This window comes from Medicago sativa, chromosome 8 (assembly GCF_051527215.1).
Source record: "Medicago sativa cultivar Bolivia chromosome 8, Bolivia_mono, whole genome shotgun sequence".
NCBI lineage: Eukaryota > Viridiplantae > Streptophyta > Magnoliopsida > Fabales > Fabaceae > Medicago > Medicago sativa.
Window position 1 is genome coordinate 31,447,309 of NC_140756.1, and position 26,955 is coordinate 31,474,263.

A 26,955-nucleotide genomic window follows, 5' to 3' on the forward strand; every position below is an offset into this window, starting at 1 on the left:
GCTCTAGCGTGAGTGGGATTTAGAATGTGTCACAACAACAACAACATCGGTTCTTGTGAATGGAAGTCCAACTGATAAATTTAGGTTGAAAAGAGGTCTTTGTCAAGGTGATCCTATTTCTCCTTTTATGTACCTTCTAGTTGCCGAAGGTCTAAATGTTATAATTAACACATTGGTGGAAAATGGTTTGTTTACAGGTTTAGTGTAGGGGTGCATAACAACGTGTATGTATCTCATTTACAATTTGTTGATGACACTCTGTTGGTATGGGTTAATAGCAGGGAAAATGCAAGAGCTTTGAAGGCTGTTTTACTTTTGTTTGAAGAGATATCTGGTCTTAAAGTTAACTTTCACAAAAGTATGTTGTTTGGTGTTAATGTGCTTGATTCGTGGTTGCATTATGCAACTATCGTTATGAAATGTAAACATGGTCGCATTCCTTTATTTTACCTAGGGCTTCTCATTGGTGGGGATCCTAGAAAGATTCATGTATGGTATCCTTTGGTTGAGCGTATTCGAAGACGGTTATCAGGTTGGAACAATATGAATTTTTCTTTGGGGGGTTGTCTGATTCTTCTAAAGTACGTGTTGTCCTCCATACCTGTTTATTTTCTTTCCTTCCTTAAACCTCCCTCATGTATCATTTCTTCTCTTTACTATATTTTTAGTACTTTCTTTTCAGGTGGTTGTGAGGATTCTAGGAAAATGTCATGGATTAAATGAGATGTGTTATGTTTGAATAGGGAGAACAAAAGTTTGGGGGTAAGTAGGTTGAAGGAATTCAATATAGCATTACCTAGTAAATGGGTTTGGAAGGTGTTGGAGGAGAGGAAGAGTTTGTGGCATAAAGTGTTATGTGCGAGGTATAGTGAGGAAGGTGGGAGGTTATGTTTTGGGAGAGGAGGAGGATCGATGTGGTGGCAGAATTTGAATTTTGGTAGAACGGGGGGTGGTATGTTAGATGAAGGGTGGTTGCGAGATAATATTAATAGAAAGGTGGGAAATGGTATGTCAGCTTTATTTTGGAAGGATATGTGGCGGGATGGTTTCTCTATATAAATTCGCTATAGGCGGTTGTTTGATCTTTCTAATAAAAAGTTAGCAATTGTTGCAAACATGAATTCTTTGGGGTGGGATGTTAGTGGTGAGGTGTGGAAGTGGCGCAAGAGGTTGTTTGTGTCGGAGTTCGAGCTGGTGAAGGAGTGTACGGATCATTCGACCCATATTGTTTTGAAAGTTGAATAATCGGACCGTTGGCCTTAGAAGTTTCATTCTACTCAATGGTATACAGTTAAAAGCGCTTATAACAACTTGACTACTGCTAAAGGTTCCTTTAATGTCGACTATATGCAAGTGTTATGGCTCAAACTGGTTCCTCTCAAAGTAAATATTTTGTTCGGCTGATTGTGGTTGTTTTGAAGATCGAGATCATTTGTTTTTTAATTGCAACTGGTAGGTGTGGCTTCGGTCTCTGATTTCTGGTTGGTTAGGTCTATCAACATTTCATCATGGTACTATTTAGGAACATTTTCTTCAGTTTGGTGGGTTAGGGGGTATTCCAGAAATTCTCGCCTAGCCTTTAATATTATTTGCATATTTGTGCCTTTCATATATGGAAGGAAAGAAATTCGAAGATTTTCAAGCATATGCTCGATACCCTTCAATCATTAATAGAAAAGGTGAAACTCCAGACTTTTTGGTGGTTAAAATCATATTATTTCTTATTTGATTTTGATTACCCCACATAGTGGTTGACTCCTTTATCTTGTCTAAATTAGGTTGTTTAAGTTTTTTTTTAGGTCTTGTGCTTGAGGGACTTATTTAGTTTTTTAATATATTATCTTGGCATTTCTGAAGAAAAAAAATATATATATTATATGTTCACTGCATTTATATGATTCTTTGACTAGAAATGCATTAATGGTTTGACTAAAACATGAAAGAAATACATTAATGCTTAACTTCAATTGAATACACGTTAATTATTTTGTTCGAAAATAAACTGCACATTCTTTATTATCACTAGCGAAAAGACGGGCACCTTATTGGGCCAAAGTTTGAAAATTATGAACGGAGTGTTTCTTATGAAATTTTGATTTTGATTAAAAGTATAAATATAAATGATAGTTGTTTTCAAATTATAACAAATCAAACTAACCTTATTTATCTATTTCAATGACACCAACAATATAACAAAAAAAAATATACTCTAAATTCTTATATTTTTAATGACACCAACAACAATTATTATTATAGAAAAAGTTGTTTTAGAGTATGATTGAGATAATGAAAAAGTCGGGCCAAAATCTTATATTTTATTTATATATAGTATAGATATACTAGATCTTTTTTTTTTTTTTGCAAGAAGGATGCTTATAGCATTCCATTATTAATAAAATGTTCAATACAACGAGGTACATGAATAGATATACTAGATCTAGATTGTTACACTCTGTAGAGCATAAAGGAAAAAAAATTGAACATATATATTCATAGTGTGCTTGTTACATTTTTTTTAATTTTGAATTCACTCCCATCAATTATATTTTTTAAGGATAAAGGACAAAGAAAAAAATTGATATATCGTGGATAATAAAGATTGAGTTTGTTACACTTTTTTTTAATATTTGAATTTACTCTTATCTATTTTTTATATGTGTTATTTGTATTTAAAGTCGAGTGTAATTTGGGAAGAAAAACAAACGAGTCTAAAAAAGGTCAAAAATGGTTATTTTCTTTATATATAGTATAGATTAGCGTTAAGAGGGACACTAACATGCCCTCCTTTAAAATACCAACTTTTTAAATAATTGGACAAAAAGTTTATAATAAGACTTTGTATCTTTTATTTAAAAAAATAGATATTAAAAATTTAAATTGTTTTCAAAAAATTTTTGTTGACAATTTAAAATATTTAATTAAATAAAGAATTATTTTTAATTTTTTTCAAATAAAGGGTAAAATTCAAAATTCAAAAGTCACACCAATTTTTTTTTTTGTTTTCTATAGTATTAGATTATTAAATATTCACTACATTAATATCATTCTTTGACTAGAAACTACATTAATACTTTTTTTTTTGAATACACATTAATTATTTTGGTATTAATGTGTCCATCTTGAGGCTTTTATTGATCAAAATATTAAAAGTCATAAAATTTTAATCGATATTTTAAAAAGTTTGTAATTTGACTGATAACAGAGGACAAAATAGTAAAAAGGTTTAAGCGAAATGGAGAAAAATAATTACATTTTTTTTTTGAGAAAAATTTGTTACAATTTATACTTTGTATTATTATATAAAAGTGTAGATATTTGAAAAGTTCATTTATTTAATTAAATAAAGGATAATTATATTTTAAATAAAATAATTTATGTAAGGGGTAAAATTGAAAAGGAAAAAGCTACACCAAAAATTTGTAATCCCTTTATTCTTAGTACAGATTTTTTATTTTATTTTTTATATTCACCACATTAGTATGATTCTTTGACTAGAAACTACATATACTTTTTTTGAGAGGAGTGTGAGATATTTTTGTTGTTTCATATATTTGTTGACTAGAAATGCATTTATATGATTCTTTGACTCAAATAAAATATTTTTTTTATATAAAATTCAAGACATTTGAAATATTTAATCCATATTTGTTTGTTATATATTACACAAAGTCAAGGGGATAAGTACAATCAGATTCATTAGTCCTTATTTTCACTTGCAAAAATGATCATTATCTTGTTCTTTTTCTTGTGTCTTGCAACCAAAAACTATGAAGTATATGGATCAATGTCAAATTTATCCAAAATTGAAGATTTGGAATTGGAGGAACAATTGAAAGCCATCAACAAGCCTCCTATAAAATCTATTCAAGTATTATCATTATTCTTACTTTCTTCATTTTAAATTCCTCTTTCCATCTTATATGTCATCACTCTTATAATGTTATATATAAATATTATTATTAAATATTTTTTTTATGGTTTCTACAGACAGAATTTGGAAGAATTGTTGATTGTATTGATATTAATAAGCAACTAGCTTTTGACCATCCTTTACTAAAGAATCATAAGATACAGGTGCTTCATCCTTCATCCTTAACAAAATCAATTTACCAATAATTTTTTATTCAAATTTAATTTCTTTGACCAATTTTTTTAAAAGAATATGTTAACTAGCATTGTTATTGAAATTATTTGGTTTAATTGCAGCTAAAATCTAGTTTTCAAGATACACAAACAAACACAAAATCACATGATGGATCAGGATATTCAAAAATTGGACTGGATGATAAGGATTTGTGCCCTAAAGGAACAATTCCTGTTCAGAGAACAACAAAAGAAGATCTCATTCGTGCAAAACGACTATCAAATAATTTTGGTACACTGACTAAGTTCGACCGTGGCAGTCATGTAGGTTTCTTACATAACTTTTTTGTTGATAAATTAAATCTTTGTTGATTTTATTATTATTATTATTACCCTAAAAAAAAAAATCTCTTGATTAATTATAACGAGTGAATTTGTGTTTGGATTAGTTTGCTGGAATACGTATAAGAGGTAGAATCTTCTTCGGAGTTAAAGGAAATCTTGATGTATATAATCCACCTGTTGAGGACCACCAAATGAGTTCTGCTTATATATATGTTTCAACTGGAGAAAGCAGCATTCCCGTGCCCAACCATATGTTTATCCATGCAGGGTGGCAGGTTTTTCTTTAATTTTGATCTTCTTTAATTTATATAATCCACCACATCTATGATGAACGAGCCCTTGTCATCTCACCTGGACCATAAACCAGTATACCTTGACAAGGAAATGGAAAGGTTAGAATGGGAGAGAAACATTATCGACGGCGAACCAAGCTAGAAACCCTAGCAGAGCCATTACCTCTTTTTATTGTTTTTTTTTTTTTTTTTGTATGTATATAATTTCGAAAATGTATCTGTCAATTTATTGATCACGAGTTCTAGAATATTTTCTGTTGGAAATTTCTAATCTCTTCCACATTGGTGACAGGTATATCCAGGTATGTCAGGGGATAAATTAACTCATTTCTTCGTAGAATGGGTAAGAAATATGTCTTTCTACTTACAACATGGAATGCTATAATCATGTTACTCCTTTACTTATTTTTTGACTAAATCATATGTATGACTAATTTATATATCTTAGATAATTTTTCTTCTTTATCTTTGGCCTTTTGCCTTATTTTCTACCAAAAATTAAACAATTTATTTCAATTACAGTAGTTTGAATAAGTTTATTTATTTTTTAAATAAATTGCAGAAGAATAGCATCCAACATACAGGCTGCACCAATATGCTATGTGCTGGTTTCGTGCAAACTAGCCAAAAAATTTATGTTGGTGCACCCGTGGCTAATGTATCTTCCTATGGTGGACCACAATTTACTATGAGCCTCAACCTTACACAGGTAAATTTTATGCTTCCAATATTCTTTTTCTCAAAATTATGTTGATTGAAACACCTATTGGATGTGTATTGGGTGCTATATTTCTGTTATATTTTGAATATGTATTATTAGAGTATCTATATTTGTATTAGAGTACAAATATTTGTATTTATAATTCATCAAAATTAAAATTTCATATAAAATATTGGTCAAAAAATATACACGTGTTAGCGCAATAAAAAAACGGATTCCCTAGTTAAAATATTTATGTTTTGTCGTCTTTCAGGATCCAGCTACTAAGAACTGGTGGCTAAAAGCACAAGACATGGATGTTGGATATTTTCCAGCATCATTATTTTCTAATAAACTAGATTTTGCAATGAAAGCTGGTTGGACTGGTCATACACAGTTTTTCCTTCATTTTTTAAGTCCTCCAATGGGTTCTGGACATTTTCCAGATGGAAATCCTCTCCATTCATGCTACATTTCAAAGATGTATTTTAAGGATAGATTTAGAAATGATCGTGCCCCCCTTAAAGATCAGATGTTAGTGTATGCTGATAACCGTCGTTGTTATGATGCAAAGTACTATGGTTTTGTGGATAATAATTTGGAACGTGTTATGATGTTTGGGGGACCAGGTGGAAATTGTGGTCTTTGAAAATGTTTAAAATAGGGAGATCAATGAATGAATAAAATAAATTGAAAGTGGTGGTGGATGATATTGTTCTCAATCACTATAGCTTAATAAAAGTATAATTTTTGCTATTCTCGGAAAAAAAGTATAATTTTAGCCGTTTGTTTTCAAAGTGATAGTCAAGTTTATTCATAAAAAAAAAAAAAAAAAGAATGATAGTCTAGTTTCTTTTTTCTTTTTAGGGATAAATGATGGTCAAGTTTATTTACTATTGCATGATGCACTTCCAACAATAACACCGAAATCAAAACACCAAAAGACATTGGATTAATATCAAAATCACATTCTAAACTTAAAATAGAGAAATATCAACTAGATTTTAGAGCTCTTGTCAAGGTTTAGAATTCAAATAATCGTCCTTACAAATTAAATCTTTAATATATAGTGTCGTCAAAAACAAAATTGTCCTGAATAATGTGTTCACTAAAGCGTAGTGTCGTCACTCGATTTTATTATTTATAGTACCAATTTATATTTGATAAAATTATTGAAATATAGGTAGTTATACTCATTTTAGAGTTAGTTAATATATAAGGTAGAAGGTGGATTTATTTGTAACCACCTCGCTCGAATAATTCTTAATATGGCATCAGAGCCATGTTTTCTCTTTAAATTACACTTTCGTAAAATCAATTCTCGGTTATTCTTTCCTCACTTGGGTCTTTGATTTCGTTCAATTTTTTTTTTCCACTTTTGTTATCACAATCGTTCTTATCATTTTCCCCCAAATCTTGGGGTTACATCTAGGGGTGGCAAAAAAATCCGTGCCCGCGGGTATCCGCGGATAAAATCCATCATGGGCACGGGGCAGGTAGCTAAACGGGTATCCGCGGGTATATGAAACGGGTATTTAACTACCCGTTACTTTATGGACACGGATACGGATTTGATGATACCCGTGCCCGCGGGTATCCGTACCCGTTAATAAATTTTGTAAATTACTAAAATATTCATGTGTATATTTATATAAGAGTGTGGTGAAAAAACTCTAGTTTAATGTACGGCTTTTTAGTTTTCTATGTTCTTTCTCTCAAGAGCGTCAAAAATGTCTCTTCATCTCTTTTCTTTTCTTCTTCTCCTTAGAATGATTACTTGATTATGATTTTAGAATTTAAGGCTTTCTAATTTTAGAGGATTAAACTAATTTTAGGGTTTTCTAATTGTTTTATGGATTTGAATTGATTTAATCTTTTTTGGTATGATGAATTTGCTTGGGATTATGTAAGAATCCTTATTTTTGTTTGATTATGGTATGGATTATGAAATTTGAATGGAATATGTTATGTATGGATCTTTAAAAGTTGAACTTTTTCTTTGTACAAAAAAATAAATGAAAATCCATGGGTACCCGCGGATATCCGTGGGTATCTAAATACTCGTGGGTTACCCGTATAGTGATACCCGCACGGGTATGGGGACGGGTACCCAACGGGGCGGAGACGGATATCATACTACCCGTACCCACGTATACCCATTGACATCCCTAGACTTACATCTTGATTAATTTTCTTTCTTTATAGGATTTTTGATTGAACGATAAAACCAATTATTTTTATTTGACAAAAGAAATAGAACATTTTGTAAAAAAAATGTAACAATTTTTCTTGATGAACAAAAAATAAAGGGTTAAATATGTTTTTGGTCCCTATAAAATTGGGAACTTCTAAGTTTAGTCCTTACTAAATTTTAATAGGTTTTTTAGTCCCTACAAAAAAAAACGCTAAAATTTTTAGTCCTTACTTAATTTTTGTTTAATTATCCTTAAACGCTAAAATTTTTAAACGATTTTTTTGACACAAGTTTAGAACACTATGAAAGGTTCATTTACTAAAATTTAGAATTTTTTAACATAAAACGAATTAAATATGAATTTTTTAAAACGACAGAAGTTAAAGATAAAATTAACAAAATCTGGACGTAGAAATCAAATTTTGAGACATTTTTTTTGCAGAGAAACTTTTAGTAATGTTCTTAACACGTCAGCAAAAACTTGTTCAAAAACTCAAGAGTTTAAGCATAAATTAAATAAATTTGAATTGAGGAGGGACTAATACTGAGTATCAAATTTTTTTTAAGGACTAAGAGAACTATTAAAATTAAGTAAGGACTAAACTTAAAAGATCCCAATTTTATAGGGATCTAAAACATATTTAACCCAAAAATAAATAAAGAAGTTATTAAATGTTTATTAAGAAATTGAAATTTATTGTTTGGTAAAGTTATATTTTGATGAATGTTATTAAATGTTGGATGATATTGTTCGATAAATGTTTTTTCTTGATGCAATTGCAAAGTACTATTGTTCGTTAAACATCTAATTTTCACGGTCAAAAGAAATTGAAATTGAAATTGAAATTTCAATAATTTGAAGAAAGCATGTGAAGTCATTAAACGTGGCAAAAGTTATCATGCATAAATTTCCTTATGCACCCTGCATAAACACTTCACAACCATTAGATTTAGTGTACACGTGTAATAATCCTACTGCATCAACGATTCTTGTCTCTGCAACCTCATCTCCGCGTTGAACTTGTTAATAAACTCTTCAACTCGTCGATTCAACTCATCCTAACTCAGTGACGGTTCTTTCCTCACCGGAGAAACACTCTTCTCCCTGCTGGAAAACGTCTCCGATTTCTTCATCACCGGACCACTGCCTCCGATGCCACGTCGTAACGGCGTGTCGGAAACAGCTTGGATTGATGATGCTACGGCGTCGATCTGCTTTCTCCTTCCATTTCGACCGGTTCTGTTTGGCTAAGCTTGATTTGGTTTAGTCCGTTGTTCTGTTGATGGCTTCAAAACAAGCTTGTGTTGTTGAAGCTTGGTGATGCCGATTTGGCTTTGTTACCGTCAGAACCGATTTCGGATTCAAAGGTTCACGTTGTGTTTGTTCTAAAAAACGCTTCTGTAACTTGAGAATGAGAATCGACGACGAGAGATTTAGTTAGCGGCGGTAATGGATGCAACTCAGGACTCGGCCGGTGACGGTTACCGATAGGATTGAGTTTGTTAAAGCAGTTAGGTTCATTCACTGCTATTTAGTACATCTAATGGTTTTGGAGTACAACTCACAGAAACCATTTCCACAGCAAAATGGTTTTGGAGCCCAACTCACAGAAACCATTTCCACAGCAAAATAGTTTTGGAGTCCAACTCACAGAAACCATTTCCACAGCAAAATGGTTTTGGCATAATGTTATACAAAACATACTATAATAAGGACATTTGTGACTGTCATTGAACCAAGTCAACACTCTGAAACCATTTCCAACTAACATATACAATTTTGATTGACGGTGATGATGATGAATGACGGTGGTGGTGATGATGATGATGATTTCGGTACAGTGATGATGATGGTGAATGACAGTGATGATGATGAACGACGGTGTTGATGATGAGATTGAAGATTTCAGTGGTGATGATGATGAACGACGGTGATGATTCAGTTTGTTTCCGCGTTTGGTTCGTTTTATTTTGTTTTGTTTGGTCCCGCGTTTGGTTTCCTTTGGGGGTGTAGGAAACAATTATGTTGGGCTACTGGTTAATGGGTTGGGACTTATGCAGGGTGCATAAGGATTCCTTATGCATGATAACCACACCCATTAAATGTTTGATATATTTCTCAGGGACTAAGATAAAACGTATCACGTGTTTGTGTCTTACACGAGGGAAACATAACATGTATTACATTTACGATATTTAAATTAAGAAAATGCACTCTCTTTTTCCTTTCTCTCTTGTGAGCCGTCACAGAAACCCTAGTTTCTTCTCCTTCATCCACCAAAGAGGGGTGATTTAGGGTCAATTTTTGACCCCAAAATCACCCATCTAACTCGTTTTTCTATTTCCATTTTATTGAAATAAGTGATTTTCACATCTATTTCGTTTTATTTTGTGATTTCGTCGTCTTCGTGCGACGTTGGTTGTTCGTCGTCTTTGTGCGACGTTGTTTGTTTTTCTTGTTTCTCTCATGTATTTGATCGCTTCAGATTGTCAGATCAGCTTCGATCCAGTGCAGATCCAATCAATGACTTTGGCGTCATCCACGTTGCAGATCCGGAAACATGGTTATTCCAGAGATTTAAATATAGTCTTATGTGGCATTTGTACTTTGCAGTTTTATGCTATTAACATGGATGCTGTGAGCCTGTTCACAGATTCATTCTTTTTGTTTTTAGTGATTTTGCATTATATCGATGTACTCTTTCAATTCACTACAAGAAATCATCCATTTAGCTAGGAATTATACCTAGGAATCCAGCTTCCTCGCTACAGACAATGCATACCGAGGAAAGTTTCCTAGGTAAGCATATTTGACCGTTTCACCATGCTTAGCGAGGAAATGGAGGTGGTTACCGAGGAAATATTTCCTAGGTAGGCATATTTGACCGTTTGACCACTTAGGATGATGCTTAGCGAGGAATTTTAGGTGGTTACCGAGGAAATAATTCCTAGGTAAACACATGGTACAGAATGCAACAGGCTTTGCAGGAAAAGGTAACGTGACAACTCTATGATAACGTTGAGCACAGTGAAAAAAGGCCTAGCATATTCAATTGGTAGCAGGTGAACGTTGAGCAACCCATATTGGGTTATTTAATTGGGTTTTTGTGTATATACATACATGTCTTTCAACACTTCTCTATTATAGTTTTCATTCCAAATTTTTAACACTTCTCACTTCAGTTTTATTTTCCATCTATACCATTCAACAATTGCTCTTGCATATTTTTTTTTCATATAAGGTAACTATTTTTTTAAATGATTTCAATTTTTATATTTATAAATAAAATGTTAATGTAATATATGTTGCATTATTTTTTGCAGTTAATATTTGGTTTCATTTCCTATTACAAGTTCTTGTTCTTGCTGTTGGCTGCTACTTTTCCGATCTACATTGTAATCAAATTATATTATTTGAGGTTAGTTTTTCTTATTTATTTAAAATTATTAGTATTAGTAAAAAATGTTGTGTGATGTTTTTGAACTTTCATTACATTCTGCCAGGAATATTCATGTTACTATTTTTAGTTTTCTGTTTTATTTTATTTTATTTTGCATCCGAAACCATAATAATAACCTGGCCCTGTTCAAGCTTGGTGGCTTAGTTCAAATCAATTATTCTTCTTCATGTCTGTTATTTTATTAAGAATCTTATCAGTTTCAGTAAATTAGCCAAAGACGAATAGGTTATTTTGTGGGGATAGGATTATCATGGTTTCTTTACTGAGTTGCTTGATCCATAAACTGAATTTTTATTTGTCCTTCATCTTGCAGCATTTTGTGCATGTGATGTTGATGACACTGTTCCTGGTTGATATTTTGGCATTTCTTATTATGTTTTTAATGTTATTTTTAACTTGTTTTGGAATTGATAGGTAGCTTTTAAGTGTCTCTTTGAGCATTGATAACTGTATAGGGTGGATATTTAATACAGTAATCCAAAATCTTATGACATTGTGAAGTTTGTGGAATGTAATTTGCAACCAAGACTTTGGTTCCTTAATTTTCCCATCTTTCACTTTTGTTTGGTCCGACTCCGCTAACGCAAGGTGCTAGACTTCCACAATGTGGTGAACCAAGATTTGAATCCCGGTTGGGAGAGCTACTCACATTTATTACGCCGACACGCCTCAAATGAATTAGTAACTTTAAATTTAAATGTTATCTTTGCAGGTGGTTTGGTCATTTACAAATGAAGTTATAAAACCATAGAGAAATATGGCTAGTGAAAATTCAAAATAGTTTTCACCTCTTTAAGAAATGTGCATATACTGTTGTGTAGTGCAGCTGTTCTGGTTTGGACTGTTTGTGTTGTTTGGTTTTGCAATTAAGAGTTATTAAGCAATTTCCATTTATTATTTATATATACAGGTAGCTTTTCGGGAGGAGGTACGACTATTCTTGGAAGAGTCACGAGAATATTCGACCTATGAAGAATTGCCTGATGCGATCAAGCTAGAACTTTGGAGGAAGGTATCAGGACCCGGGACAACGCATAAGTGGTATGGTCTTGGTCGGTACGCTCCCCTCATGGAGCATGGATCTGTAATCAATGAGCCTTCATTTGGAGAAGGTTCTTCAAGTAACCAGGAAACGTTGCCTCATTTGATTTCCCGGATAGAACAATTGACACAGGAGTTACAGGCTCGTAAGCTAATGGAGCAAGAGTTGCGGGACAAGATGGAACGGGACGCTGAGCAATATAGAGCATTTCAAGAAAGCGTTGATCGACGGTTTGAGGAATTCATTGCAAGCACATCAAGGAGACCGGGTGTTGAAGAAGATGGTTCAGATGAGTCGGACAATCCCAACATTGAGGAGGATGAAAGTGATGACACCAATTAAATATGATGCTTCAGATGAGAAGAATATTTTGACTTCTTTATTTAAATATGATGCTTTAGATAGTTTTAGCCTAGTTTTGTGGACAATGTGAATGCTGCAGTTTGATATTGCAGCATTTATGCTCTTCTGTTTTGGCAAATATGATGCTTTAGATAGTTTTAGGCTAGTTTTGTGGACTATGTGAATGCTGCAGTTTGATATTGCAGCATTTATGCTCTTCTGTTTTGGCTGTTGTTGATGCTGCAGTGGCAGTTTTTAGGTTCTATTTTGGCTGGTGGCCCTTTGTGTTCGATTTTGATGCAGGGATATGCTATTGTCGGCATCGTTTTTGCTGGTTGTGCCATGTTGTATATTCCTTGCATCATGATTGGGTCTTGTTTTTGGGTTTTAGGTGTGCCGCATATATACGGTCCCTTTTGTACTTTAAAACTCTCTCGTCGATGAATATATTTTCCGTTTATTTGGATATTGGAAATGTAAAATAATATTTAAAATTATTATTTAATTAACATAATTTTAGGGGAAAATTTGTATTTTTCAATTTTTTTTATTCTTTTGTAGTTTTCCGAGGAATATTTCCTAGGAAACAAATAATTAAATATCCAAAAAATTTCAAATTTCTTTGGTTCAAAATTTTTTTTGCCGCAATTTTAAAAATTTTAAATTTTTTGCGCAATAATATTTTAAATTGAATTTCGAAATTTATTTTTAAATTGAATTTTAAATTTTGTTTTTTATTTTTAATTGTCACATCGACTGAACTGTGACAGTGGTGGCAGGATTTGGCAGTTTTTGCAGGAACGTTTCCTAGGAAATTTTCCTAGGTGTGTCAACAACTTCCTCGGTGGTTCCTCGGCAACTTCCTAGGGACAACTATAAATATACCTAGGAAGTATTTCCTCGGAAACTTCCTAGGAAAGCCTCCATACCTAGGAATTTTGCTTCTATTCCTAGGAAATGTTTCCTAGCTAACTTGAATGTTTCTTGTAGTGATTTGAATGAATGAATATCTTTTATTTTGTCAAAAAAAAAATTTAAGAAAATGCTAACAAGTGTCTTAGGACATTGTTTAAATATTAAAAATGGTAATTTTTATATGTGTTTAACTTGTATTTTTAAAATAATTCTTTTTCGTGGTTACTTAAACAATGTATGTTTTAGAACACTTGTTAACAAACCCTTTAAATTAAGTCGGTTTTCATAAGATGCAGTATATCCTTAAACAATTAATGTTGATTAGAAATAAACGGAGCATGTGTACTCGGTAACTATGCAAGTTATCTCTATTATATATATTTGCACTATTTTATTTTGATAGTACACATGGCATCCTTATATTAAAAGGTGCATTTAATGTCTTGTGTAATTGGTACATATTATGTGATTTGTGCAAGACTTATGTAATTAACATGATTATGCAAGTTGACTAAAAGGCTTATAATGACAAAAAAATAAATGGAATATTTTATTCAAATTATTTTTGCTATTTAATGTGTTACTAATTTCATTACTAAATTAATGGCATAATTGATGTGACTTACTTGCTTCTTTTTTCCTATAAATATTGTTTGTCCGTCTCAAACATCTTCACATCATTTAGAATTCATACTAAAATTTTAAAATTATTCTCAAAATCTCTCTTTTATTTTATTGAAACACTTTTCTTCTTAACATATTTTTTTCATCACTCTAATTTCAAATACTCCACTACATGTTGTATATATCCATGTATTTTGTTCAAATTCACATATTCATCCTATGATACCCTCAAGTTCTAACGGCTTATGACAAGATATGTACCAATTACATGTTGGTACATAATTCTTAATTATCATCCAATCAAATTGTAATCAACACATCATCATATTAAGTTAACCAATCTTGAGTTTTTTTTTCCTATATATAGTCAATTTGTCTTTCATCATTTGTATATGCATCTTCCTTTCGTACAAATTGTTTATAATATCATTTATTTGAAATGCAAATATTTCTACCTCCTGACCAATTCAATTTTATTGATTTCATTATTATCAAATTGATTTAGGCACCTTTTTTTTTTCCTTCCGAATTTTGATTCCCTTTTATAGGTTTAGCTGTCGGCTCTGTTAATTTTAGGGTTTTCATCCCCATATATATTTACACCTTTTGAAAAAGTTTGCTTCACGTTTTAATGAATTTCATTATTTTTCTATTAATTTGAAGCGACGTAATTGAAAGACGTTTTGAATCAGATTTTTTCATTCAAAACTATTTTTTTTACCACTATTAATAATGAGAGATATGTGAAAGGCATGTCAATATTTTGTGCTTCCAACGTTGAAGTTGTGCATATAAAAGAGAATTCTTCCTTAAAAAAAACAAAGAATTCTCAAGTATTTTTGGGTAACATATTAGTTGATAGTTCTCAAGATATTATATTTTTATCTTACATTTTTGTGGTGCAAACTATTCATGTATGTTGTAGAACAAGACCAACCCCTGCGAAAATGTAGAAAATTTATTTTAGTTATTTTTTTTCAATGAATTGTATCTAAACCTGACTATTTTCTTTATTATTTTCATTTGCTCCTATTTAAAAGAACTGATTTAATTTATTAAGTTTTTTCGTTTCTATTGTCAATCACTCATTTTCACTAAACATGGCGTTGATATATATTATTTCACATAAATTATTTTAACATCAAATCTCATCCATTCATTTCATTTGATAAATTAGTTCACATGCATCAAATACTCTTTATCACCTAATCAAGCATTCCATTTTTATCTCCCCATATTTATTTATTTCTGCCATCAACACATACTCAAACTTCTTTGTTAATTTTTTTACAAATTGCAGGATAAAACACATACTTATGGTTGTTTGAGTCACTCATCAACATCGATAATATTTATTTGCCTTTATTTCATACCCACATTTTTTTATTTACTTTAAAATTATATTAAAAAAAAGACAACAATCTCGGCTAAACTATAAATATCTCTATATGTATCCTTATCTACATTTACAATCTACATCTACATCTACAATATAAACAAGTGAAACCATTTTCATTCAAAAGTACATGTGGCATGTTATAGTCTCATTCTAATTAATGTCAGGTTAATTAATGCTAGAAAAATTCAAATTTCCATTACATGGTATATGCTTAGCACCTGATATTCCAGTCTCAACACATGCTTCCATATACTGCCTCTATTTTAAGAAATCATTCGATTTATTATTATGATCAAAATGATATCTAGAAATTTAATTGCCTGATATCAAATCAAACAAGAAACTGCCCATAAAAAAATCAAACAAGAAACTATCAATTGCCAATTAATGAAATTAAATTCAAATTATTCAACACTTATAACAGTCCTAAAAAAGAATGTTGACAATTGGTCTAATTCAAGACTATCGTTGAATTGTTTCGCACCTATTAAAATCAAATTAAAACCAAAATAAAATAGTGAAAGGTAATGATTCTTTTTGTCACAAAAAGGAAATAAAATAGCTCAGATCTTTATCTCCCATCCTATTCTCATCACTATTACGATTTTTCAAAAATGGTTTTGAGAACGGTAAGAAGATCAAGAACACCTTTAGTTCCTACAATCTCATCAAATTTTATTGTTGATTGCATCAGACTGTTCCCCTTCATCATGGTTTGTGACCATGGTTTAGGATTTTATTGCTAATAGTTGGATTTTTAGCTGTACAGGAGAAAATAAGAGGGAGAATGTTAGTTATCAAATAATTTGTTGAGAAATTGATTTTGAAGCTGAAGAAAGGCATAAACGAAAGGGATCTTGAATCTTCTCTCATGATTTATATTTTATTCCAAATAATTGTCTACTATATATCATTTTTGAAAATGCTTCATTTGAGACATTATTTTCATCATATAACGATATTATCTTATTCATTAAATTTCTTTTGCTATTAATGTAACATATTTATTTTCCCATATATTTGTTTGCGGATGACCATATTGCTACTCAATGTTCCTCAAATTTACAAAGAACTTATCGGATTTATAACTAAAGTATATCTCAGTTTAGTCGACTTTAATTCCTTCCAGTTTGGTTGTGTTTCTTCTAATTGGGAGGAAACTCAACATTATTGAAATTTCTTTTATCGGTTTTGTTTACAATGTGTTCATTATTTTGCAGAGACCTTTATAACATTGAGAACAAAGCAGTTTCCTATCTTTATAATTGGGAGGAAACTTTAGTTTTTTTGGTAATTTGTCATTTACTCATTTTATACCACGAATCATATGTAATAAGTGTGTATTTTAGTCTTTTTAAGGCTTTTGTTTATTTTTCTTCTTTGTGTTGTTTGGATTAGTGTTACATTATAAGAATTTTGAATTAGGGTTTCATTTTTCTTTGTTGCAGCTTCTCTTCTGGATTCTTAAGTTTCTTTTTTGACATATTCTAGATTCTTACGTTGCAAAAGTTTTTCTAAATTTTATTACTATGATTATTTCTGAATTTTGCTAAAAAAAATCTAAATTTTTATTGCAACTTTATTTCTGAATTATGTGTTCTCACGGAATTTCATATATTTTATTTCCAGTATTAAATAAATACAAACACTTGAAGAAAAAAAAATTCCTCTTTTATTTTTTTTGAGGGAATTCCTCTTTTATTTAAATGCAGTTTTGGTCGAACCAAACCGTACACCATCAATTCAGTTTGGTTCGTTTTCACTTTTAAAAAATGATAAAACCCAAACCTCATTTGACTTTGAAGAGCATGTAAATGGTAATTTAAAAAAATCATTATAACAATCAATATTTTGAATAAAACACGTTTACTCAATAATATAAGTATTGTACTACCTCTCATACAAACAAAGTTGTAAAGAGTGTATATACACATTAATCAAAATATATCTATTTTAAAAGGGGCACTAGCCAACAAATGTGTATTTTTTTTTTATGTTAATTTTAAACCGAACCTCCACTAGATAGAACTAGAAAATTAGGTGTAGAACATATACAGTGGCTAGACCTATGGGTTTTTAGATGCAATATTGCACATGTTAAAGCAACCGAAAATAATAACTTCTTATTGAAAACAACTATTATTTATTAAAAAACTACACATTTAATATAAAATGCACAACAATTATTTATTACTAAGACCCATTTAATATTTTTTGAAGTGTTGAGTTTGAGAGATTTTTTATTTTTTTAGTTAAATGGGGTTCAATTATGAACCAGCTGCATCACTTTATAAATGCATAAATAAAAGGAAACAAGAACAAAAGGAGTTGGGGGATGGACCAAAACCTTCTCAATAAAGCTAAGCAAAAAGCTGAGGGGCAAACACCAAACCAAGAAAAAAGTAAATAACAAGAAAATAAAAAGTAAAGAAAACCAAAAGAAAAATAAAAGGAACGAACTAAGAGAAAGTCCTTGAGTTATTCTGGTAACATATATACTCCTAGAGTTTGAAAGATTAAATCTTATTAAGTATTAATTATAAGAGCAAGTGACATGTACATAGAGACTCATTTAAGCAACCAAAAGGAGAGGTCCATTGTGGATGCGCTAACAATCGATTAACTTATTGATGAAAATTTTTGGTCGAAAATAATACAAAATAAATGCTTGCTGAAATTATCAATTTTTAAATATTATTGTTATTATTATTATATTATTATTAATAATAATAAATATTGATTTTTAATGTTTATTAGATATACTAATTAAATGTATCAATTAAGTTTGGTAACTAATTTTATATTTATTATTTTTTCGAGTTATCATGAAATTGGTATAAAAATTACATCACCGCTTAGCAGTGACTAATCTTAGTTGGAAAACCTGTGGGATACATAAGACGAGTTCTCTCATCTCAGCCGAATATTTTCCATACACATGAGGCAGAAATTGAACTGCTATCCACATACTTACGAGGCTCTAATCTATTATCAATTTGACCATTTTTTCCTAGGGTCATAGCTTACATGTTAATTCCAGGTGTTCGTACAACCGGTTCATCCTTCAATATTCCATTGAAAATCAATGAAGCATTGATACATGGATTTGAAAAGAAAATACGAGACCTTAAAATTGATATGAAGGCAGCAGAGAGAATCAAACACGAGACCTTAAAAGTAGTCCCAGGCCAAAACAAGTGGGTTAGATCAAACTTATTCATTGTGTTCCCTTATTGACTTTGTTTATCCAAATAATTTGGAAAATATATAGATCTCCAAAAAAATCAAGAGCGAGGGATACTTGCTCAAACTTTGGACCCATTTGAGCACTTTAACAATATTATTCTATCGTTGTTTCCAGAAAACGAGAAGGAAAATATTAGCTTTGATTCGGTTTGTCAATCTGACCAAAATAAAAAGCTAAAAGCAAATGGTATTCAATTGAGTTCTTGAATGATATTAACAGTTGCATATTTCAAACCACAAATTAAGATTTAAAGTTGGATGTCCAATAATGTTGATGAGGAACATATACCAAGGTATTGTGTTTCAAAATGAGAAACCCCACATCTTCATCCAAAACCTTAAGACAATATGTATATTACTCATCTCATTTATATGTTCATAAATATCAAATCTTGCTGGCAATATAGAATTTTTACTCACACATGACAAATTAGCATTTCTCCCTTAAACGTGAGACTCTCTATGTCTATGATATGATGAAATAGTCAAATAAGGCCAGAGGTACAACATGGTAAAAAAGGTGGCTTGGTGGTGGTTTCATAGAGATGTGTTTTTTTTTCTCATTATTTTATGAGAAGAGAGAAATTAAATTAGAAAAATTATTCGAACTAGAAAGAAATGACAAGGATAACGAGTGAGTTGTGGGTAGTTTTATGAGTTTGTTGAAGGAGTTGAATATTACTGAGTAATTATTCTACCAAAAATATTAGACTCATTAAAAATGTCACATCAATTTAAAATGTACAATAACATGTATTTTTCAACTCAGCATAACACATAAACGTTTTTCCTTTGTCATATCCCACTAAAGACTAAAAGTGAAGGAACTTAAAATAATAGAGGTTAAATAAAAAAAAGTTATCGCCTTGACAAATAAAAATTGCATGAAAGCGAACGACTTCCAAAATATAATATTTAACATAAAAAAATTAAACAAATGACATTCAAAAGCTAACAAAACAAATCATCATAATTTCAGGACTGCAAGTGTAACCTACATTGGGTTGTATCTTTGCATTAGGCTAAAAGAAACTAGACAAATGATATCGACACCACAATTTCTCCCAAATTATTTAGGCACAAGTTTGTGAGTCATCTCACTTATATCTTATTCAATATCTACTATTCCTTTCATTGTAGAACTTTAACTCTTATTTTACACGATAACATATCTCCCTCAAGTGTGACATTCTCTGTGTCCGTAATTACGTGACATAGCCAAATAAGGTCAAACCGATGTACAACATGATCGAAAAGGTAGATTAATGGTAATTTACTAAAAGTGTGTTTTTGTTCCTTTATTTCATGAGAAGAGATCAAAGAAATTAGAAGATGAAAAATAAATTTGAGATTGAGAGAACTGATACCAGTTAAAAAAAATAAGAATTGTGTATTTTGTCCATGAGGTTATAAAGAACGAAGTAAGTTCCAAGTGATTTTATGAAATTGTTGAAGGAGTTGAAGATTTTTGTGTAATTAATTTACCAAAAAGTTAGATTGCGTTAAAAAAACTAATTTACCAAAAAGTTAGATTCGGGTAAAAAAACGCAACAACATATAAAGAATTTACTAAGCACATATTTTGTTAACTCAGCATAACACTTAAGTGTTTATCTATGGTTCAATTCCACCAAAGATCAAAGGATAAGGAATTTAATATCTTAGAGATTGATTAAAAAATATTGCATGAAAGTGAACAACAGCCAAAAACATAAATTTGATATAAAAATTAAATAATTGGCATCCCAAAACTAACGAAACTGTTTATCGTAATGTTGAGAGTTCTAAGGGTGTCTACAGTAGGTTGGACTATCACATTAGGCTAAGTGAAACCACACAATTGTGATTGACATCACATCATTATCCAAAACCTTAAGGCATTAGGTGTATTGGTCATCCTACTTATTCTCAACAGCTACTTTGGCATCCAATAATGTGGAACTTTAAGTCACAATTTACACATGAACATATATCTCTAAAGTGTGAGATTCAATGCGTCTATAATTTGTTGATAGTCAAATAAGGTTAGGCGAAGGCACAACATGGTTAAAAAAAATGGATTAATGGTGTTTTTGCGGAGGGAAGTTTGTGTTCCCATCTTTCATGAAACGAGAGAAATAAATTTAGCAACAATAAAATTAAATTAGAATATGAAAAGAAATTTGAACATGAAAGAAATGATAAGGGAAAAAAATAGTGTGTGTTTTGTCCATGGAAGTATCGGAAATATAGCGAGTTACTGACAATTTTATGGGTCAGTTAAAAAGTGTTGGAAATTTAAGAGTAAATATTTCACCAAAAAATAGACTCGGTTAAAAAAATGCCACATCTTTATAAAATGTTTAATAATCATGTACTTTTTCAATTCAGCATAACACATTTGTATTTTTCCATTCGCATGTTCGTTCACCCAAAGACCAAATATGGAGGTATTTGATATAATATTGATTGGATAAAAAAATTGTATGAAAGCAAATGACATCCAAAAACTTATACTTGATATAAAAAGTTAAACAAATGAAATTCAAAAACTATTTTTTTTTTTAAAGTTTAGAGTTCCGAGGGAGTCTACAATGGGTTGGACCATCACATTTGACTATGAGAAACTCCACAAGTGATATTGACAGCACATCTTCGCGTAAAATCTTAAGACATTAGGTATATTGTTCTTCTCGCTTATACGTTACTCAATGTATATTATTGCACACAAGTTTAACTCACTATAATGTTTAGAGTTCTGAGGGAGTCTACAATGGGTTGGACCATCACATTTGACTATGAGAAACTCCACAAGTGAGATTGACATCACACATCTTTGCGTAAAATCTTAAGACATTAGGTATATTGTTCTTCTTGCTTATATGTTACTCAATGTATATTATTGCACACAAGTTTAACTCACATATGAAACATAAACATCTCTCCCTTAAGTGTGAGACTATGTATGTGATCTGGTGAGATATCACATAAGGTCAGAGACACGACATGGTAAAAAAAAGTGGGTTGGCGGCAGTTTCATAGAGGGGTGTTTGTTTCTTTCTTTCATGAGAAGAGATAAAGTAAATTATAAAAGAAAAGAAGATTAAAAATGAATTTGAACTTGATAGAAATGAAAAGAGAAAAAAAAATAAGGAGTGTGCGTTTTATTCGTGAGAGCATAGGAAACATAATGAATTGCTGGTGATTTTATGGATTTGTTGAAGAAGTTGAATATTACTGGGCAATTATGCTACCAAAATATTAGATTTATTGAAAATATGTACATCTATATAAAATGTCTAACGAATATGTATTTTGTCAACTCATCATACATATACATTTTTCCATTGCAAGATCCCATGAAATACCATAAGTGAAGGAATTTGAAATGACAAAGGTTATTTTTTTTGTGCATGAAAGCTAATCACATTCAAAAACTAAAATTTAAGATGAAAAATTAAACAAATGACACTCAAAAAATAACGAAACAAATCATCACATTAGGCTAGGATCCTACAATGGTTTGTATTATCACATTAAGCTAAGATCAATCACAGAAGTGAGATTCACATCCTATCTTCTTTCAAAGTCTTAAGGCATTATGTATATGAGTCATTTCACTTATATGTTTCTCACATCTACTCTTGCATACAATACGGAATTTTAACTCACACTTGAGACATTAACATCTCTCCATTAAGTGTTAGGATCTTTGTGTATGTAGTCCATCACCAAGAACAACTCTCGCTCCCCGACAACGTCGAACCCGGATGTGATACCACCGTTGGGCTTTCTGTGGGAGCCTACGTTGATGTAGATCGACAATTTGGATAAAGAGAAACCACACAAGTGATAATGATACAACCAAAACTCCATCTAAAGTTTTAAGTAACACCTGATACATCACAATATTCCCTCCATCAAATATAACGACAATCTAGCCCGTGCTTGGCACGGGTGTCCATGCTAGTTTGTTTATTAAAAAGATAAAGATACAGAATCACAATTATTGATTCACCCGTGAAAGATCTTTTGTTATTATTGTCTTTTTGCCTTTAGAAAACACAATTATTGATTAAAAACAAAAACTACTAGTAGAAATTACAAAATCAAGCAAAGGGATCACGACTCTTCTTCACTCTTGGACAAAACTATTAGAAGCAATTATGTTTATTTTATTGTATATTCATTAGACATTTATTAGAATCAATTATGTTTATTGTATATTCATTAGGCATTACTATTTGATTTGTCAAATATGTAATTATATTGATTAGACATTATTGTATATTCATTTGGCATTATTAGTTTCTATACCAATGTTGTCTTTCGCACACTCACACAAACACACATGCACACACCATTCATCCTCTACAGAGGTAGCCCATGCTTGAAATCTACTCCCCCCGTTTTAAAATACATGTTCAATTTTTGCAATATGCACTATTCACTTGACTTACTTTGACCATACTTTTTAACTAATGTATAGATATAAATATTAGCATGTAAGTTATTGTTTGATTTGTCTCAACAAATATTTTTAAAATATTAAATTTTTATAATTTTTTACTTTAGATAATTAAATATATTAACGGTTAAAATTGTACATTGACATATGTAAAGTGGTTGACTTGGACATGTATTTTGAAACGGATGGATGGAGTATAATTTAGTATTGAGATCACCCTCCCTGAACAAGTGTATTTTTACACCTTGTCTCCAATAAAAATCATCATGCATCGATAAGTGTTTCATGCGCCTCAGTAAATAGTCGAAGTAGGCAGCACCTTGTTTTCCTCTTTGGTCACGGCAACAAACCAAGTTCTTTTGGAAATCTTCTATCTCTTTTTTTATTTTATTGTAGTATAATGTATCTTACTCCATTCAACTAAATACTCTGCACATATACTTTCAGAACTTGCAACAAATTCTGCTTTGGCCGAATAACTTGCAACAAAAAGCATACTTATCCTTTTAAATAAAAAAATTCAAAAACTCCAAAAAAAAATATCATAAAAAACTCACCAAAATCATAAACAAATCCAAATCTTCATCATACAAACCTAAAAAACTCACATTTCATTGAAAACATCTCATAAAAAATGGCAAGATATTGACATTTTACAACATAAGGATTAAATTGGGACAAAAGAATATAAAAGACGAAAGTTTTACCTAAAATTAAGTTAATAGACGAATTTTGTAATTTTGACTATTATTGTTGTCTTTCAAAATAAAATATTATATTTTATCCAACTTTAGAAATCTTATTTTTAAATGAAGTTAAAGTACTTGACGAAAAAAAAAATAAAAAACGAAGTTAGAGTATAATTAAATGTCTATTTATGCCAAAAAAAAAAAAAATTACCGCAGAATTTCCATAGTAATATTAATTGTTTCAAAATAAAATATTTATATTTCATCCAACTTTAGATATCTTATTTTTAAATGAAGTCAAAGTAGTGACAAAAAAAAAACAAAAAAGAAGTCAAAGTATAATTAAATGTCTATTTATATCAATTAATATTGTTCCTTTTATCATCAAACTAGCGTCTAGACGGGTACTCCCGTGCCCGTCTGTCCGTTTTTTCTACTGTTCTAACGTTATATATTTGACTAAGTATCTTTGTATAAATTAATAGTATGTTATATATCAATATAATTTATTTAACACCATTTGAAGAATAATATATAAAGCTTATAATATAATAGATGGTAAAACGGTCATCAAGACAAAGCAATGATCATGGAATAAAAGTAATACCTTTATACTACTGTTTTTTGTCGTATCATTAGAACTTAGTTGCTCTCACTATCACAAAAATGCCGCCCCTCCCTTCTTTACTCTTCTTATGTTCACACCCTGCGATAGATAAAAAAGAAAGGTGATTAAAACTTGTAAGGAAGTAGTAAAATAAAAAATGAATTTAAGAATAAATATCAATCAACGAAAAAAAAAAGGCCAAATACCTCCCCGGGTCCTTTAAGTTTCATGTTTGTTTCAGATAGATCCTTTAAGTTTCTAAGGTTTCAGATAGGTCCTTTAAGTTTCGAGTTTGTTTCAGATAAGTCCTTTCTATCAACCTTCGTTAAGCCAAAGTTGATATGTCCGTTAAGCCAAACTTGAAACAAACTCGAAACTTAAAGGACCTATCTGAAATCTTAGAAACTTAAAGGACCTATCCGAAACAAATCAAAACTTAAAGACTTATCTGAAACAAACGTGAAACTTAAAGAACCCAGAGAGGTATTTGGCAAAAAAAAAAAGTAACAAAAGAAGATGCAGAGAAGATGAAGAAAAGGGGAATGAAAAAGAGATTTATATGCACAGCAGCGGTTTTGTTTTTTGTTAAGAACCAATTAACGTGTTTTGTGATTTTGTGGCTGTGTACCATAACTTGCAGTTAAGTTTTACTGGGTAATTTAAGTGTTAAACCAAGGGTAAAATTGAAAAGTAAAATAGGCCACACCAAACAAAAGTATTGCCTTTATTAATAGGTATAGAAGATATTAGGTATAGAAGATGACAATTTCACCCACATGTAGATGCATTTCTTTATTATAAATACCAACTTACATCATCACCAAAAAAACACAACAGCCTCATATTTTACTTTGAAACTCATTTCAAACACTCTTGGCATCCTCAATTGTAATGGCTTCCACAACACCCACCATACCAAAAACCGTCGCTAAAGAAATAGTTACCGAAATGGGAAATATCCTTCGTATCTTTAGCGACGGTTCAATAGAAAGACCAAACCAATCCCCATTTGTTCCTCCATCTCTCAATGACCCAAACACAGGACTTTCATCCAAAGATATAGTAATCCCACACAACCCCACAATTTCATCTCGTATTTACCTTCCAAAAATCACAAACCCACCTTCCAAATTTTCAATCTTGGTTTATTTTCATGGCGGCGCTTTCATGTTTGAATCAACATTCTCGAAGAGGTACGATGACCATTTGAAAACCTTTGCATCACTAGCAAATGTGATAGTTGTTTCAATTGAATATAGCCGTGCTCCTGAGTATCCTCTCCCTACATGTTACCATGATTGTTGGGCTGCACTCAAATGGGTATCTTCTCATGCGAATAGTAACATCAACAATCCAGAGCCATGGTTGATTGAACATGGTAATTTTAATAAAGTGTTCATTGGTGGTGATAGTGCTGGTGCTAATATTGCTCATAACATTGCAATTCAAGCTGGAGTTGAAAATTTACCTAATGGTGTTAAAATATTAGGAGCTATTATAATTCATCCTTATTTTTACAGTTCTTACCCAGTTGGGTCAGAACCTATTATTGAGCCTGAAAATAATATTTACAATAAGTTTTGGCATTTTGTGTACCCAAATGCCCCTTTTGGAATTGATAACCCTAAGTTTAATCCTTTGGGTGAAGGTGCACCTAGCTTGGAAAAACTTGGTTGTTCAAGAATTATTGTTTGTGTTGCTGGAAAAGATAAGTTAAGGGATGGAGGAGTTTGGTATTGGGAAGGTGTGAAGAATAGTGGGTGGAAAGGAAAATTGGAATTCTTTGAAGAGAAAGATGAGGGCCATGTTTATCAATTGGTTAAACCAGAATCTGAGAGTGCCAAGATATTTATCCAGCGATTGGTTGGTTTTGTCCAAGAGTGAAGAAGAGTCGTGATCACTTTGCTTGATTTTATCGTTTCTACTATAGTAGTTTTTGTTTTTAATCAATAATAATTGTGATTATCTAAAGGCAACAAGGCAACAAAAGATCTTTCACTGGTGAATCAATAACAAAAGATCTTTCACCGGTGAGCCGTCACAAAAACTCTTTCTTCTCTTTCATCCACCAAAGAGGGGTGATTTAGGGTCAATTTTTGACCCAAAATCACCCTTCTAACTCGTTTTTCTATTTACCTTTTATTGAAATAAATGATTTTCACATATGTTTCATTTTATTTTGTGATTTCGTCGTCTTCGTGCGACGTTGGTTGTTCGTCGTGTTTGTGCGACCTTGTTTGTTTTTCTTGTTTCTCTCAGGTATTTGATCGCTTCAGATTGTCAGATCAGCTTCGATCCAGTGCAGATTCAATCAATGACTTTGACGTCATCCACGTTGCAGATCCGAAAACATGGTTATTTCGGAGATTTAAATATAGTCATATGTGTAGGCATTTGTACTTTGCCGTTTTATGCTATTAACATGGATGTTGTGAGCCTGTTCACAGATTCATCCTTTTTGTTTTTAGCGAATTTGCATTATATCGATGTACTATTTCAATTTGAATGAATGAATATCTTTTATTTTGTAAAAAAAAAAAAAGATCTTTCACTGGTGAATCAATAATT

At 31.2% G+C, this 26,955-nt stretch overlaps 2 protein-coding genes and 1 pseudogene across 3 annotated transcripts; all 3 read left to right on the forward strand.

The window, feature by feature from the left end:
• Positions 1-3,680: 3,680 nt before the first annotated feature.
• LOC146898416 (protein neprosin-like) lies at positions 3,681-6,191 on the forward strand. The gene is made up of 7 exons (XM_085733986.1): positions 3,681-3,868; positions 3,988-4,074; positions 4,207-4,407; positions 4,533-4,703; positions 5,014-5,064; positions 5,284-5,430; positions 5,696-6,191. Exons 1-7 carry the CDS (start codon positions 3,722-3,724, stop codon positions 6,068-6,070), a joined length of 1,179 nt encoding a protein of 392 aa, XP_085590112.1. The 5' UTR covers positions 3,681-3,721; the 3' UTR covers positions 6,071-6,191.
• A 4,384-nt stretch (positions 6,192-10,575) lies between these two features.
• On the forward strand, positions 10,576-12,926 carry LOC146898417 (uncharacterized). The gene is made up of 2 exons (XM_085736554.1): positions 10,576-10,609; positions 11,958-12,926. The coding sequence occupies exons 1-2, from the start codon at positions 10,576-10,578 to the stop codon at positions 12,458-12,460; spliced, it is 537 nt and encodes a 178-aa protein (XP_085592680.1). The 3' UTR covers positions 12,461-12,926.
• Positions 12,927-25,217: 12,291 nt separating this feature from the next.
• On the forward strand, positions 25,218-26,564 carry LOC146898418 (2-hydroxyisoflavanone dehydratase pseudogene; annotated as a pseudogene). The gene has a single exon (XR_015021251.1). The product of XR_015021251.1 is annotated as a 2-hydroxyisoflavanone dehydratase pseudogene (transcript).
• Positions 26,565-26,955: the final 391 nt, after the last annotated feature.